Source organism: Carassius auratus, chromosome 27, assembly GCF_003368295.1.
Source record: "Carassius auratus strain Wakin chromosome 27, ASM336829v1, whole genome shotgun sequence".
Lineage (NCBI taxonomy): Eukaryota > Metazoa > Chordata > Actinopteri > Cypriniformes > Cyprinidae > Carassius > Carassius auratus.
In genome coordinates this window covers 6293316-6308142 of record NC_039269.1, presented here as the reverse complement: position 1 = coordinate 6308142, position 14827 = coordinate 6293316, and the positions used below count along the sequence as shown (strand labels likewise).

The 14827-nt window shown below is 34.1% G+C and overlaps 1 protein-coding gene, 1 long non-coding RNA gene and 1 pseudogene across 2 annotated transcripts; all 3 read right to left on the bottom strand.

Moving 5' to 3' along the window:
• Positions 1-7165, bottom strand: part of LOC113046248 (regulator of nonsense transcripts 1-like) — a 28376-nt pseudogene extending 21211 nt beyond the window's left edge.
• LOC113045228 (uncharacterized) lies at positions 1312-2044 on the bottom strand. The gene is made up of 3 exons (XR_003275964.1): positions 2004-2044; positions 1655-1753; positions 1312-1431 (listed from the first exon to the last, which is right to left on the bottom strand). It is a non-coding gene; the product is annotated as an uncharacterized LOC113045228 (long non-coding RNA).
• A 2380-nt stretch (positions 7166-9545) lies between the features above and the next one.
• Positions 9546-13658, bottom strand: LOC113045227 (pyroglutamyl-peptidase 1-like). Its single transcript, XM_026205451.1, has 5 exons — positions 13333-13658; positions 12263-12315; positions 12065-12181; positions 10747-10979; positions 9546-10035 (listed from the first exon to the last, which is right to left on the bottom strand). Exons 1-5 carry the CDS (start codon positions 13361-13363, stop codon positions 9843-9845), a joined length of 627 nt encoding a protein of 208 aa, XP_026061236.1. The 5' UTR covers positions 13364-13658; the 3' UTR covers positions 9546-9842.
• Positions 13659-14827: the final 1169 nt, after the last annotated feature.

The window sequence follows — 14827 nt, the reverse complement described above, 5'->3', positions numbered from 1 at the left end:
TTGCCGTGTAAGTCAAAGCGCAGGGCTCCAGACAGTAGCCGAATATATACTAGTGTCTGTGAATATTAAACTGCAAAATACTATTTAAATATTACTCCCAAAAAATCTACATCTCTGTGGGTGACTGGCACAGATGCGCGAGAGCTCGCTGTTTTGTAGTCTCTGCTGTGTGTCATGAGGACACGAACGCATAAACCGTCACTTCATGAGAATTTACCGTTTCATTTGAGAATACTGTCATATCATAAACACAGACACTCAAAGATCTTCATGGCAGCCCATTAAAAATAAATGTTTGGTTTACATGAGTAAATTGACAATATATAAAGCTACTGTTGTAGCCTACAGTAATATAAATACGTCTCTATAATAATAATAATTATGCCTAGATGTTGCTTGTTTTTTACTTGTTTTGTTGTAAAGAGATTATCTGATTAATAGATCTTTTTTTTATATTCCTAGACTTATTTGTTGCAGTTTTTTATACAGTTATATTGTAAAACTTAAATACCTTTTTTTTTGTTTGCGGTGTTAGATTTTTGGCTTGCATATGCATATGCAAGTTCTTTTTTTGCATATGAAAATAAATAATACTGTCAAATTCATGTTAGATAATAAAAATACTGTAATAAATACAGTAGTTCACCATGTATTTGTTCATGTTTTATTGAGGGATCTGTCTGAAGCACACCATAAAAAGAATTCTAGCAATTTACACAGGGCTAGTAGTATATACAGCTGTATATACAGATACACACCCAGGTATCGGATCAGTACTCGGTATCGGCCGATACCCTGAGCCCAGGTATCGGAATCGGTATCGGGAAGAGAAAAAGGGTATCGGAACATCTCTAATTGAAATACATACCCTGTGAAGTCTTAATGTGAAAAACAGAGTGAAGTTCATGTAGTTTGTTATGCAATTAAATCTTTTTATTCAGAAAGCTCAGGTCTCCATTGATTGTAATTGCATGTTTTAATTGCATAATTATATAGGGTAACTAAACCAATTTTCTGCCACATGCAAAAAAAGGTTTACAGAAACAAAATGCATGCAACAAATTAATTGATTTCAGCTAGCTTCAGCATTTCTTTTTTTACATTTTTATTTAGTTTACCTTGATTTTTAGGGTGAATAAGATATATATATATTTTTTTTTATCCAATTTTATTTATTATTTATTTAAGCTAGTTGACAAGACATTACATTTAAATGACTAAAAACTAATAATAAAACAAATAAAACCGGTATATAATTTAATGGACTATATATATATGTAGTTTAATGGACTAGTGAAAGTGTAAGTGATAGTAGGACTAACCGGTCAAAAGATGTGGATTTCCAGACAAAGTCCACCTGGAAGTTATGTGTTACCTCCACAGGTGCACCAGCACTGCTGCGCAGCTCGATTGCGATTTCATCTCCATAATCTGAGAGGGTCTTGGTTAAAGGAATCTACTGATATAAACAGTGATTGCAAAACTCACGATGCATGTGCTCTGCAGAGGTTGCAATTATGTTGCTATGTAGTTACAAGGATGTTCTGGGTGGTTGCTTTTCAAGTCATTAATGCATGCCTTAGCACATTATCAAGAGAAAATAATAGCTGTCATTGTGTGACAACAGCGAGTTTGATCATTGCTGAAAGGATACTGTCCGGGACTTTGATGACGTGTCCGATCCCTTTCCACAGCGGAGCCATGTCTCCTTTATACCGCAGACAGATCTCGTCTCCTTGCATCAGTCGCATGTCTAATAAACATCAACCACACAGAGAAAACACAGTCAGAGAGACCACATCCTGTGGATTTATGCTCTTCTAACAATAATCGAGCTATATATCCATCACATACACAGTACAGCACCACAAACACACATGCACACACACGCGTGCGCACTAGGCTCCGTGCACACATCGATGAGGGATGCATGGGACACGTGTTAGGGATGGGATGGATATGAACCACTGGTAGACACAGAAGATGATGAAAGTAATTATTACCACCTGAATCCGTCTTGGGCAGAGTGAAATAAGCTTATCCGCTTTTTATTCAGTCCCCAAAATCCCACCTCACTGTTATATTGTCTTGAGTCTGAATGAAAAAGACAGGAGACAAGCAAGCAGAATAAATTCACATGTTTTGACATTCACAGTCTAACATTACAATTTCCTTGGTGAACAACAACACTAATGAAGAAAATGAATGCCCTCTGTTGCACTCCATAATTCAAGCAGAAAGTTAACCAAAGGTCTATTGCATCATCACTAGTTTAACCACAGGAATAACTGAAGAGCAGAATGGTTTCATACTTGGGACTCTTTGAGTTTCTTGTCATAGTCAGCCTCTAGTTTGACCAGCGGCCCAAAGATGTTCTGGTACTGATAGGCATCTTCATATCGCAGCAGAACGTGCTGAGGTTCCTCGTCCACTCCAGGTTTCTCCAAATCTTCCAGGGTCGCCGTTGGGTTTCCTGCAAACGTGACAGAGCGTCCAGTCATACAACAATATCATGCTGGAAACTGTGTTTGTGTGCATGAGAAAGTTCATGATACCTTCCAGAGCTCCTCGAGTTTATTGATCTGCTGTGCGGTGATCTGACGTGCCCTCAGCTGCTCCTGCTCGGACGGGATCTTCACCAGCCAGGACAGGAAGCAGCGGTCCTGGATGAGGGGCTGCCATTGAGAGCTGTCCCAATTAATGTCCTTCAGACTGCTCTGACTGGCACACGGCTGCCTGAACACAACACACACACACACACCCATGAAACAGAGGCACTGCACACGCTTGATAAGCCAATGGTGGACAGCTTCTGATAAAACCAGCACCAGATTAAAAAAATATATAAAAATATAGACTGTTGTGGTTTCAGAGCGTCGAGTGGTGTGATTACATTTTCACAAAACTTTTCAAATAACAAACATTTTTTAAAAAAATTATATATACAGTACAGACCAAAAGTTTGGAAACATGAGTAGTTTTACTGTTTTTGAAAGAAGTTTCTTCTGCTCATCAAGCCTGCATTTATTTGATCAAAATACAGAAAAATACAGTAATATTGTGAATTATTATTACAATTTAAAATAATAGTTTTCTATTGAATATACTTAAAGAAATAATTATTCCTGTGATGCAAAGCTGTAATTTTCAGCATCATTCCTCCAGCTTCAGTGTCACATGTAACATCAGTCGATCACTGATCATTTAGAAATCATTCTAATATTCTGATTTATTATGAGTGTTGCAAACAGTTCTGCTGCTCTAATATATTTGATCAATAAAAGGGTTAAAAAGAACTGCATTTATTCAAAATAAAAAAAATCTAATAATTATATTTCTTTACTATCACTTTTTATCAATTTAACACATCCTCGCTGAATAAAAGTATTGATTTTATTTTAAAAAAAAAAAGGAAAAAAAATTACTGACCCCAAGTTACTGACAGTAGTGTATATTGTATTACAAAATATTATATTTTAAAAACATAGCTTCTTTTTTTTTTTATACTAAAAAAAAAAAAAAGGATTTCTGTATTTTTTGATCAAATAAATGCAGGCTTGATGAGCAGAAGAAACTTCTTTAAAAAAACATTACAAATAGTAATGTTTCCAAACTATTGGTATGTACTGTATATTTATATACATATAAATTTTCAGATTGCAAAAGACACTTTATGATTTCATGGAGTACTATATGTAAATTGAAATAATATGTATGTACACCTATGACTGCTCGAATTAAATATAAAATAAAATTAATTCAGTCAACATGAGGTCAACTCCACACAAAAAAAAAATTGTGTTTGTATGCATTGATTTAATTTATGCATTTATTAAAATATTTATAAAATTTACATAAAACATTTATGCATTTATCTATGAATATGCAATCACAGACACATTAAAAGCAATTATGCTAGCACACGAGGTGCATAAAGTACAGACCTGGTTCCTTACACACCCACTCAACTTTATTACGTAAAATTGAAAATACATGGGACTTTCCCATGTCACATTTTCAGAAAGCATGTACCGTCACAAATGCAAAAGTGTCTAAAAGCTCCACATTATCAATCTTAAATAAATCTTGTAAATACATATTGTGTCATACATCCAGCATGATTTTTGTTGCTGTTACTAAACCAATGACTAAACCTCACTTTAATTACTGATGCCTACAAGACATCAAATTAGATTTGGGTCAACCTAATCAAAATAAACTTTTTTTTTCCCAGAATTACTGAATCTGAGTTTGTGAGTCAGAATGAAAGGCAAATGTGTCACCTGCACAGAAGCACCACGACAGAGTCGGCTTTAGCCGGGATGAAGCCGAGCAGGAACACATTACGGCAGCCGCAGTTATAGCACTCCAGAACCGTCTCTCCCAGCGGCCCGTCCTTATGCAGCGTCACCTCCTTACATTTAGCCCTCACCAAGTGGTTCACAATATGACTGAAATATCAAATGTGACAAGAATAATCATTTTAAGTTTTAAAAATGCTCTGGTTAACCAAATGATTGGACTGGTGCACTCACCTGCCAGAGGTGTTTCCGCGGCCGTTGCAGAACCATTTCTTGCTGGTGTTGCAATAGACAACACATGCTGGATCATGGATGCCACAGTAGCTGCAAACACACAAAAACCAGCTCACAAAATGATAATACTTGCATACAATACCATTCGAAATTTCAGTATGATTTATTAAAGTTCCCTAGTCTTTTCTGCTAATCAAAGATTAACTTACTTGAACACAAATACGGTAAGTGCAGTAATATACTGAAATATTATTACAATTATCAAATAACGTCTTTCTATTTAATAACGTCTTTCTATTGTAATTAATTCCTGTGTTGTTCTGCATCATTACTCCAGTCTTCAGTGCCACGTTATCTACAGAAATCATTGTAATATACTGCTCAAGAAACATTTCTGATTATTATCAATGTTGAAAACAGTTGTGCTGCTTCATATTTTAGTGGAAATCGCATTACATAACTTTTTAGGAATCTTTGATGAACAAATTTCAAAATATTTGCTATTTGATTATAATCAGATGAAATAGGAATTACAGATTATGAATATATAAAATAAAAATACAATTAAAACTGGGAAAGGTTATTGGTGAAAATAATGACAGAATTAAGTCTGAAAATATAAACTTCCCTTTACACAATCATATAAAAAGCTGCAGCTAATGCACAGTAACCAGATAAAACACAAAAAGCTAACATAACAATTTAATAAAATAATAACCATTTAAACACATCTGCAAGTTATATTTATTACCAAACAAACGAAACCCCTCTAATCAAATATGCTCTTAAAAACAGTTGTAATTCAATAGTCATTCTGAAACACATAAACCTGTGACATAAACAATAAATAAATAAATTTATGCATTTAGCAGACGCTTTTATCTAAAGCGACTTACAGTGCATTCAGGCTATCAATTTTTACCTATCATAACACATGTTAAAAAACAAAAAAAGATGCATGTTATTATAACACCAAAATAGTTAAGAAATCTCTCACACACCACTGCAACAGATCATTATAACTACCTTCAAACACAAAATTTGCATTTCAGAGAATCGTGCATTATTTTATTTCTCTCACAGCTACAGACACATGATAACAGCGCGAGAGATCAGGGCAGGTGTGTTATCCGTACCTGCAGGCGTGCACCGGCAAATCTTTAGTGTAGTAAGTATCTTCCTCATCCTCCTCAAAGTTCAGCTCAGCCAGAAGTTGGCTGGTCTTCACCACTGCATCGTCTCCGTTGGGCAGAACACCATCAGGCCCATTCACCTAAACGCAAAATATTTCACCTTAACACCACCGTTTTCAAACAAATCTCAAATTGTCCAAGCGTGAAACCAGGAGATTCAATCCAGTGCACATTCAACCCTCAAAACACACACATCTGCAACTTACACCAACAGAAACGCAGTTAAATCAAGTAGAAACATACAAATGATTAACTGAAACAACTTACTCAGCTGCATATACTTCAAACAAAAAAGAAAACAGATGTTTTGAAAGCTTCTGCTAATGCACAGTAACCAGATAAAACATAAAAAGCTAAGAAAACAACAATTTAATAAAATAATTACAATTTAAACACATCTGCAAGTTATAATTATTACCATACAAACTAATCCCCTCTAATCAAATATGCGCCTAAAAAAAGTTGTAATTCAATAGTCATTCTGAAACACATAAACCTGTGCCATAAACAATATAACACGTGTTAAAAGTCAAATAAGATGTTATTATAACACCAAAATAGTTAAGAAATATCTCACACAGCACTGCAACACATCATTAATATAACATGAATATAGTAAACAAAGACACACCTGTCATCTGCAGCTAACTGTAATAAAACAACATCTCTGAGAATAAGCTGTTATGACATGCTGATAAGTATTATAAGAAAATAGTTTATTATCAACACAAGTGTAAGTTAGTTCATTCTGAAAGTACGCAAATACACCTGAGATCTGCAGCTAATCAACCAAAACAAGGTTTTTGACGTAACGTACTTCACCACAGATAGTAAAATAGGAGCTTTTATATGTAGTTTAGTTTATTAGCATATTAAACTTGTATTTGTACACTTCTGTAGTTCACAAAAGTCCCCCTGAAAACTCTCTCCCTCTCTCTTCTGGCGGCCTGCTCTGTCGTTGCTAACGCTAACGCGCGGCTAACGCCTGCTAGCTCGCCATATTTGGACTCAAACGCGTTGAAAGCCACCTGACATAACGCTTTATTCTGTGTTTTGTGTGTTTATACCTGGCTGTCGAGTTGACTCTGGGTGTGGCCCTGAGTTTGGGTCTGGCTGGGCAGCGTGAAGTCGGTGAACTCGAACTCGGAGCCCTGCGTGTCGGCCCCGAGCAGCTCCGCTTCCTCCGTGTCCAGGAAGGTGAGCGTCTGCGAGCTCGGCCCGTACGCCTCCACACTCATCTTTTCCTTGCTTCGCTGGCCGCCTTTATCGCAAGAGACACCGAGTAATCCCTCAGCGGTGCGGGGAAACGAGCGACAGACGTTTGTTTTGGTTCGAAGTGAAGAGAAGGAAACGGCGCGCGAGGAGCTCGTGCAGAAACGAAAGCAAACGATTCCGGAGAAGACTCGACTCCCACTCGAGCGCGGTGACGTCACGGGGCGAGCGGAAGCGCAACCAACGTAGAGGCGATGACGTCTACACGTTTGTTTTGTGAATATATTGCTGTCAAGGAAAGACCATTAAAGAGCTTCTGTCAATTGTACATTGTTTACAAATAGAGGTTTAGCTCTTCTGAAATATTATATGAATCTTAGGAAAAACATTTGACCTCATATAAGCCGACTTTGGTTTAAAAGTCTACATAAAAACAATATGTGACTCTGGAGCACAAAAGCAGTCTTAAAGGGTTAGTTCATCGAAAAATGAAAATTATGTAATTAATAACTCACCCTCATGTCGTTCCAACCCCGTAAGACATCCGTTCATCTTTGAGTCACAGTTTAAGATATTTTAGATTTAGTCCGAGAGCTCTCAGTCCCTCCATTGAAGCTGTGTGTACGGTCTACTGTCCATGTCCAGAAAGGTAAGAAAAACATCTTCAAAGTAGTCCATGTGACATCAGAGGGACAGTTAGAATATTTTGAAGCATTGAAAATACATTTTGGTCCAAAATAGCAAAAACTAAGACTTTATTCAGCATTGTCTTCTCTTCCGTGTTTGTGTGAGAGAGAGTTCAAAACAAAGCAGTTTGTGATATCCGGTTCGCGAACGAATCATTCGATGTAACCGGATCTTTTTGAACCAGTTCACCAAATCGAACTGAATCATTTGCCTGACTGAACTGCTGTGAAGAGAGAGCTGAAGATGAACACCGAGCTGAACTGGACAAAAGATTGACTCGTTGCGATGCTAATGCAATGAAAAGCATAAAACTTTCCTCTAGTTATCTCATAATTTTGTATATTAAATTTGTATACTGTAATTACAATTTTAAGATAATTTATAAATCTTATTTACATTTTGATCTTTAATATAATGATGAATATTATAAATATAGATTATAATTTATTAGAAATTTTACTTTTATAATTTCATTATGTGTGTGTGTTTAATTGGAATAAATAAACTTAAATAATGCAGAAAAAATTTATTCAGAGCTACAATTTGTAAAAAAAAAAAAAAAATATTGGCAAAAAAGGAAACACAACATAAGAGGAAGAACAACAGTGTCTACACAACTATGGCAATGCATACATAATAATCACCACTGTAATAAATGCCAGAACGTTTAATACAATGGATCTATAGAAACAAAGAAAGTTAAAGATAACAGTGTTTTAGGCAACATAAAAAAAATTAGACTCACAGAATAATCAGTTTGGTCCACTGTGTTTGTGATCGATAACAGATTCCAGTAAAAACCATAGAAAAACCAGCTAAAGAAAATTAAAACCAAGTCTTATGTTTATAATATCATAAAATACACTGAGAAATTATGGTGTATATAATATAATATAAAATAATATCCAGCATTTTGCATAGAGTATGAAAGAATTTTAAGGAGACAATCTTGAGTATCGTTCTTACAATCATCTCATTGAAATCATTCACATTTCATTGAAACAACAAAATTAAAAACCAAACCGTTGTCTTAACAGTGCTGAAAGAATTACTCAAAAGGCATTGGGTTTAGACGTCCTTATGTTTTATGTGGGACCCTGGACGTAAATGGCTTGAAATGAGGAAAAACATATTTCGGTTTGATGCTTATATCCTAAAGCCTGTGTCCTCACGTTGGCTCTTTAATAACCAGACAGATGTGGTTATTATTTTGTATATCACTATCCAGCAGGCAGATCATAGCTTTTATTTTGTCATAATTCTAGGTGTCCTCTACAATTTTTTTAATATTTTTCAATTTGAGCAATTTTTAAAGTTTTTTTAGACTCTTTATTTTTCAATTTTTTAAATATTATTTAATTTCCATATGTGTTTTTATTTTTATTTTGAATAAGTTTGTTTTTATATTTTTTTTCCACCTTAGTTACAATTTCAGTAATTGAGTTTTTATTAATATTTTACATTTGTTATTTTATATATATATATATATATATATATATATATATATATATATATATATATATATATATATATATATAATGTCAATATAGTTTTTAATACTTTGAATGATTTTTGTTTTTATTATTTTGATATTTTTATTTTTGTTAGTTTTAGTAATTTAGCCAATTTTAGCTATTTTTATGTATATTTTAACTACAGTATAGTTTTTTTAAATAGTTTTAATGAGTTTTGATTTTAGTTAAAGCTGTAGTAAGTTAGTTTATATTCCGTTTACATTTTTTCATTTAAATTTTAGTTGCTGGCCATGCCAGATTCTATGGCAATTTTCATGGTGAGAAAAATGTAACATTAAAATTTGATTTAATAATAATAACCCTGGTTTAAAAGATTTTATACTACAGACATACTTTATCTGGTGAATAATGATTTTAGAAATTCTGCCTCTATTAAAAAAAAAAAAAAAAAAAAAAAAAAAATTGAAACATGGTTTAAAGATCTCCATGTATACGTACTGTTTTCAAACTTCCAACTCTTTTTATGCATAAAACCAAATCTCTGCATGTTTCAAGTTTAGCCCATTAAAGTGCTTTCCTGACTATTTGAACGCAGCCGTAGGATTGAGTTTAGCACACAAGCTGCATCTCAACCCAGCTGACTGATCCTAGTATGTAGCACACGGATGTCTTCAAATGAGCATGAACTCTTGAATCCAAGCCGAGGCTAGATAACAGCGTACGAGACTCGGCCTGTGCTCTCATTGGTTGTGCAGACAGGGTTTCTTTCCCTTGTTGTTCTCCATCAGTTCGAGCATCTCCAGGATGACGGCCCTGAGGGCCCGAGCGAGCTGCTCCGCGCTGTAGGGCTTCCCCAGAGGAGGAACGTGCACAAACGCAGACCTGCCCTCACCCAGAAACAGAGACATGTAGTAGGTGTAATCACACAGATACCTGTGGAGAGAGGATACAGAATACTTTTATATATAAAAAAAATAAAGAAAGAAAACAAGCAAGCAAATCCAGATGAGAAAAAGTAAAGCAGTTTTTTTTAAAGCATTCCTTTTAAAAGCAAATTTAGTAAATTTTCATTAGCTACTCTCATACGACCTTTAGGCTATATGTGACCCTGGACCACAAAACCAGTCATTAGGGTCAATTTCTTTGTAATTGAGATTTATACATCATCTGAAAGCTGAATAAATGATCTTTCCATTCATATGGTTTGTTGTTTTATCTATTTGAAATATCTGAGGAATGCAAAAAAATCTGAATATTGAGAAATTCGCCTTTAAAGTTGTCCAAATTAATTCTTAGCAATGCATATTACAAATAAAAAATTAAGTTTTGACATATTTACAATAGGAAATGTACAAAATATCTTCAAGGAACATGATCTTTATTTAATATCCTAATGATTTTGGGCATAAAAGAAAAATTTCGACCCATTCAATGCATTTTTGTCTATTGCTAAAAATATACCCCATTATGACTTATGACTGGTTTTGTGCTCCAGGGACACATATATGCAAACATCTGTTATGTGAAACAGCTTACTCGTCACAATACCCAATAAAAAAATAACATGCACTTCTTATGGTTCTTTCATGATTTATTTTGTAGATTCTGCATGTTGTAAACAAACAGGAAAGAAGAGCATTTTACCTGCCGGCGTCCTTTGAGACCGACACAGAGACGCCGAGCCCGGAGGAGTTGACTCTCTTGCAGACGGCGTCCATGTCTATGACAGACTGAATACAGTCGGGTCCTCCCTCCATACAGCAGCGTGACTCCGGACAGAAGCTGCAGTTATCCAGCCGCATGTAACCCTGGTTATGACCACACTGTTCAAGAGTTACTGTTGTGGCCATCCCGGACACTCCAACATGGACCACTAACTTTGGAGAGGGGGGGGGGCCAGAAAAAAAAATATATATATTTAATTATTTTTTATTGCTCAATTATAAAGAGAAGTTATTACCACTATAATACTGACTAAAAAATTTTTTTAATGTTTAAATGAAGTCTGCTCACCAAGACTGCATTTAATGTTGAAAAACACAGTAAAAATAATAATATTGCTAAATATTATTACAATTAAAAAAACTTTTCTATTTGATAATATATGTTTCCACTAAAATATTGGGCGGCAAAATTGTTTTCAGCAACGATAATAATCAGAAATGTTATTAGAAATAATTTCTGAAGATCATGTGACACTGAAGACTGGAGGAATGATGCTGAAAATACAGCTGTGCATCACAAAAACATATATTAACATGGAAAATAATTAACTTCAAGAAATCAGTTTGTTTAAACTAAAATAACATTTCACAATATTACTGTTTTTACTGTATTTTGGTCAAATACATTCAGCCTTGTTGTGCTAAACTTTTCTGGCCAGTGTATTCTGATATGATGAGACATTTTGATTAAAATAATTACCGTATTTTCCAGACTATAAGTCACACTTTTTTTAATAGTTTGGCTGGTCCTGCGACTTATAGTCAGGTGCGACTTATTTATCAAAATTAATTTGACATGAACCAAGAGAAAACATTACCATCTCCAACCGCGCTCTATGCTGCTCAGTTCTCCTGTAGTCTACACTGAAGACAGAGCGCCCTCTCGTGGCTGGAGACGGTAATGTTTTGTGTTGGTTCTTGGTTCTAAATAAATGCGACTTATAGTCCAGTGCGACTTAATGTTTTTTTCCTCATCATGACGTATTTTTGGACTGATGCGACTTATACTCAGGTGCAACTTATAGTCTGAAAAATATGGTAGATGCATTTCATCATACATAAAAAAAATAATCTTTTATTATAAATAATATATAAATCATTATATATATATATATATATATATATATATATATATATATATATATATATATATAAAACATACTTTTTAATACAACACTCTGTAGACATTTAGCATCACTAACTAATAAAACTAAACAAACATGACATCGTTGTGTTACTTGAGGAAGCTGCTGTTTCCATAGAGACGGCAGAAGACTCTGGACCGCCTGATACTCCACAGGAACCTCAGCGATGTGAAGCTTTATATCGTGACCCAGACCCAGCTTCTCCAGCTCCTGACCAGAGCACATCACAATCAGGTGAACAGACAGTGAGTACAGCTCATAGCTGATTTCCTCGCAGTGAGAATCTCATACCTGTACTGCCACCCAGCTGGCATTGACAGCGTGTTCACCGAACGGCTCAAAGCCTGCAGAAACACAATCACAGAGCAATGCAATGCAATGTAATGTCTCACTACAGCACGATTGAGATCAAGCATTTCACATAATGACACTGAACTGAATAATCAATCATTTTCTCAGGTAGGTCTCTTTTATCACTCTCACTTTCCTTTCACCTAAAAAATCATTTCAACTCAGAATAATATTTCTTTATGTGTTAAATAGTCGAATTATAAAAAAAAATTCAATAATCCAGTCATTGTAACCTAAAAACACTTTTTTTTAGCAGACTTTGACAATAATATTTCATTGCAACGTGTAATTATCAGATGGTACTGAACACATTTTTTATAGATTCCAAATAGGGTTATTGTTGTTGCAGTTTTTTTGCTATTGACATTTTTGTTAATTGGAACAAAGCTGAAATAAAATACAAATCTGAAATTATTCTGTGACAAGTAACTGAACATTTTTTAAGAACTAAATTCATAAAAACTAAACTAAAAATAAACCTGAAATAAAAATAAATTAAACCTAAACCAACAGCAAAAACTAATAAGAACGAAAAAGGCACAGAAATAAAAAAAAAAAACAAACAAAAAAAATTATATATATATATATATATATATATATATATATATATATATATATATATATATATATATATATATTAACGTTAAAAGTCCACAAACACCACAATAGTATTACCATAGTAAAAACACACAAACACTGAAAATTAAGTTGTTATAAGTAAATATTTAAAAACACCAGAAAAAAATAAATAAAAGAAATACAATTAATTGAATGAATAAAATAAATTACGCTGTCCAAGATTACATTCTACTTCCCGATAGTTTGGTTAGTGGTAGTACTTCGATATAAAGGAGTGTTTTATTCAGTTTAGTTTTATATTCGGTTTAAAAGACTTTCGGTTGTAATGACGATCATTTGCGTCATGAATAACATCAGTGACGGTAGAAAAACTCTCAAAACTAACACAACAATCACACGAGGCGTCGAAACACCCCTTCATCAGAGTTTACCTGTCACGATAACCGTTTTCTTCTGCTCCATCGCTGAGAAATCAGAGAGTTTCGATCAAGAACAGATTCAGTTTCAGATTTCATCAGACGAGAGATCTTCACGAACTGACATAAACACACATCTTCCTCTCGCTGTCTGAACGGAGACCAGCGCCGCCGCTGGACAACAGCGCCACCTGCCGCTCCGGATGTGTTTCATTAATACATACTAGCAACGTGTAACATACATAGACTGTATAAAAACCATAGACAGTAAAAGAAAAAACAGGTATATAAACATGTCATCGCTTTATAAAAGTCCTTGAAAATCTGTATTGTCTTATTTGTAATTTATTTATGCCTACCTCTCAGTTCAATTACTAAATAATTCTGCCTGTACTTATGTTATATACATAATATTTTACATGTAAAAAAAATCTGAAATATCAATATCAACGTTTAACAATTACACAGAAATAATTTTTTTTTTTTTACGAAAGTTAACTAAATTTATAGGAGTACAATATAATACAATTATAATATATATATATATATATATACATTTTTTTCAGTTTTTCTGCTATTACTTGTTGGTTCTTTAATTATTTGTGGAATTTACGAGCAATTTCTAAGTGATCTTATTTTATTTACTTTTTTTGTCTAAAATCTACAGTATATATATATATATATATATATATACACACACACACACTTTTATGTTGCATTGCTCCTAACATATGGCAAAGAAAAATGACTTCATATTTTTATTGAACTGCATCATTTGCTACCAGATCTTTACCAGTAGTCTCATATGAAGGGTGAGATTAAAACGAGTTTTGATATCATTCAGCTTAATCAATAATTCAATTAATTATGCAACATTCTGTTTTACAACTAAGACTTTTAATGCATTTAAAAGCAAATTATTCTTATATGTACAAGCATGTACATTTATTTTATCTTAATAATTGAAGCTTAACGTGTACTTTATGTTGGCATCAAATAAACCGAAATGCCACATAAATGTGGTTCGTAATGACTGCCATGTTTAATCTTTCATATTACAAGTGATCTCTGTACCTGAAGAATCAATCAAACATGCATGGACCTGGTTTCCTGAGGAGTGTTTGGTGGTTTTGACTTGTGTGCCAACACCCTTAGCTGAGACCTGCTTCAAACCGTTTGCATGAGCTGGTCTCTAAGGAAAAAAGGACTTCCCTTTGTGATGTTTGGTAGTTAATTAGCAGTGTTCCTTCATGAGTCACACTAAACATGAAGACCGACACCTTCAGTCTGATTCACTGACTCCACTGTCAGACAAAATCCTGAAGACGCTGCCAACAAAATAAAGTGAGGTCAAATGAATAATAAAAGAATGAACAATAATGAAAGTAAAAATAAATAAATAATGGAAATACACTAACATATTACATAATCTGGATAATGATACAAATCTAGCAGTTTGTGTATTACAGAACTGCAGCATCATACTGGGGAATGTATATTTTTGAGTAAC

Excerpts from the sequence above, each read along its gene's own strand:
- LOC113045227 (XM_026205451.1), bottom strand. The coding sequence starts at position 13,363 with ATGGAGCAGAAGAAAACGGTTATCGTGACAG. Across the intron at positions 12,316-13,332 it reads GAAAACGGTTATCGTGACAG|GCTTTGAGCCGTTCGGTGAA; the intron begins GTAAACTCTGAT and ends GTGTTTCTGCAG. Across the intron at positions 12,182-12,262 it reads CCAGCTGGGTGGCAGTACAG|GAGCTGGAGAAGCTGGGTCT; the intron begins GTATGAGATTCT and ends TGCTCTGGTCAG.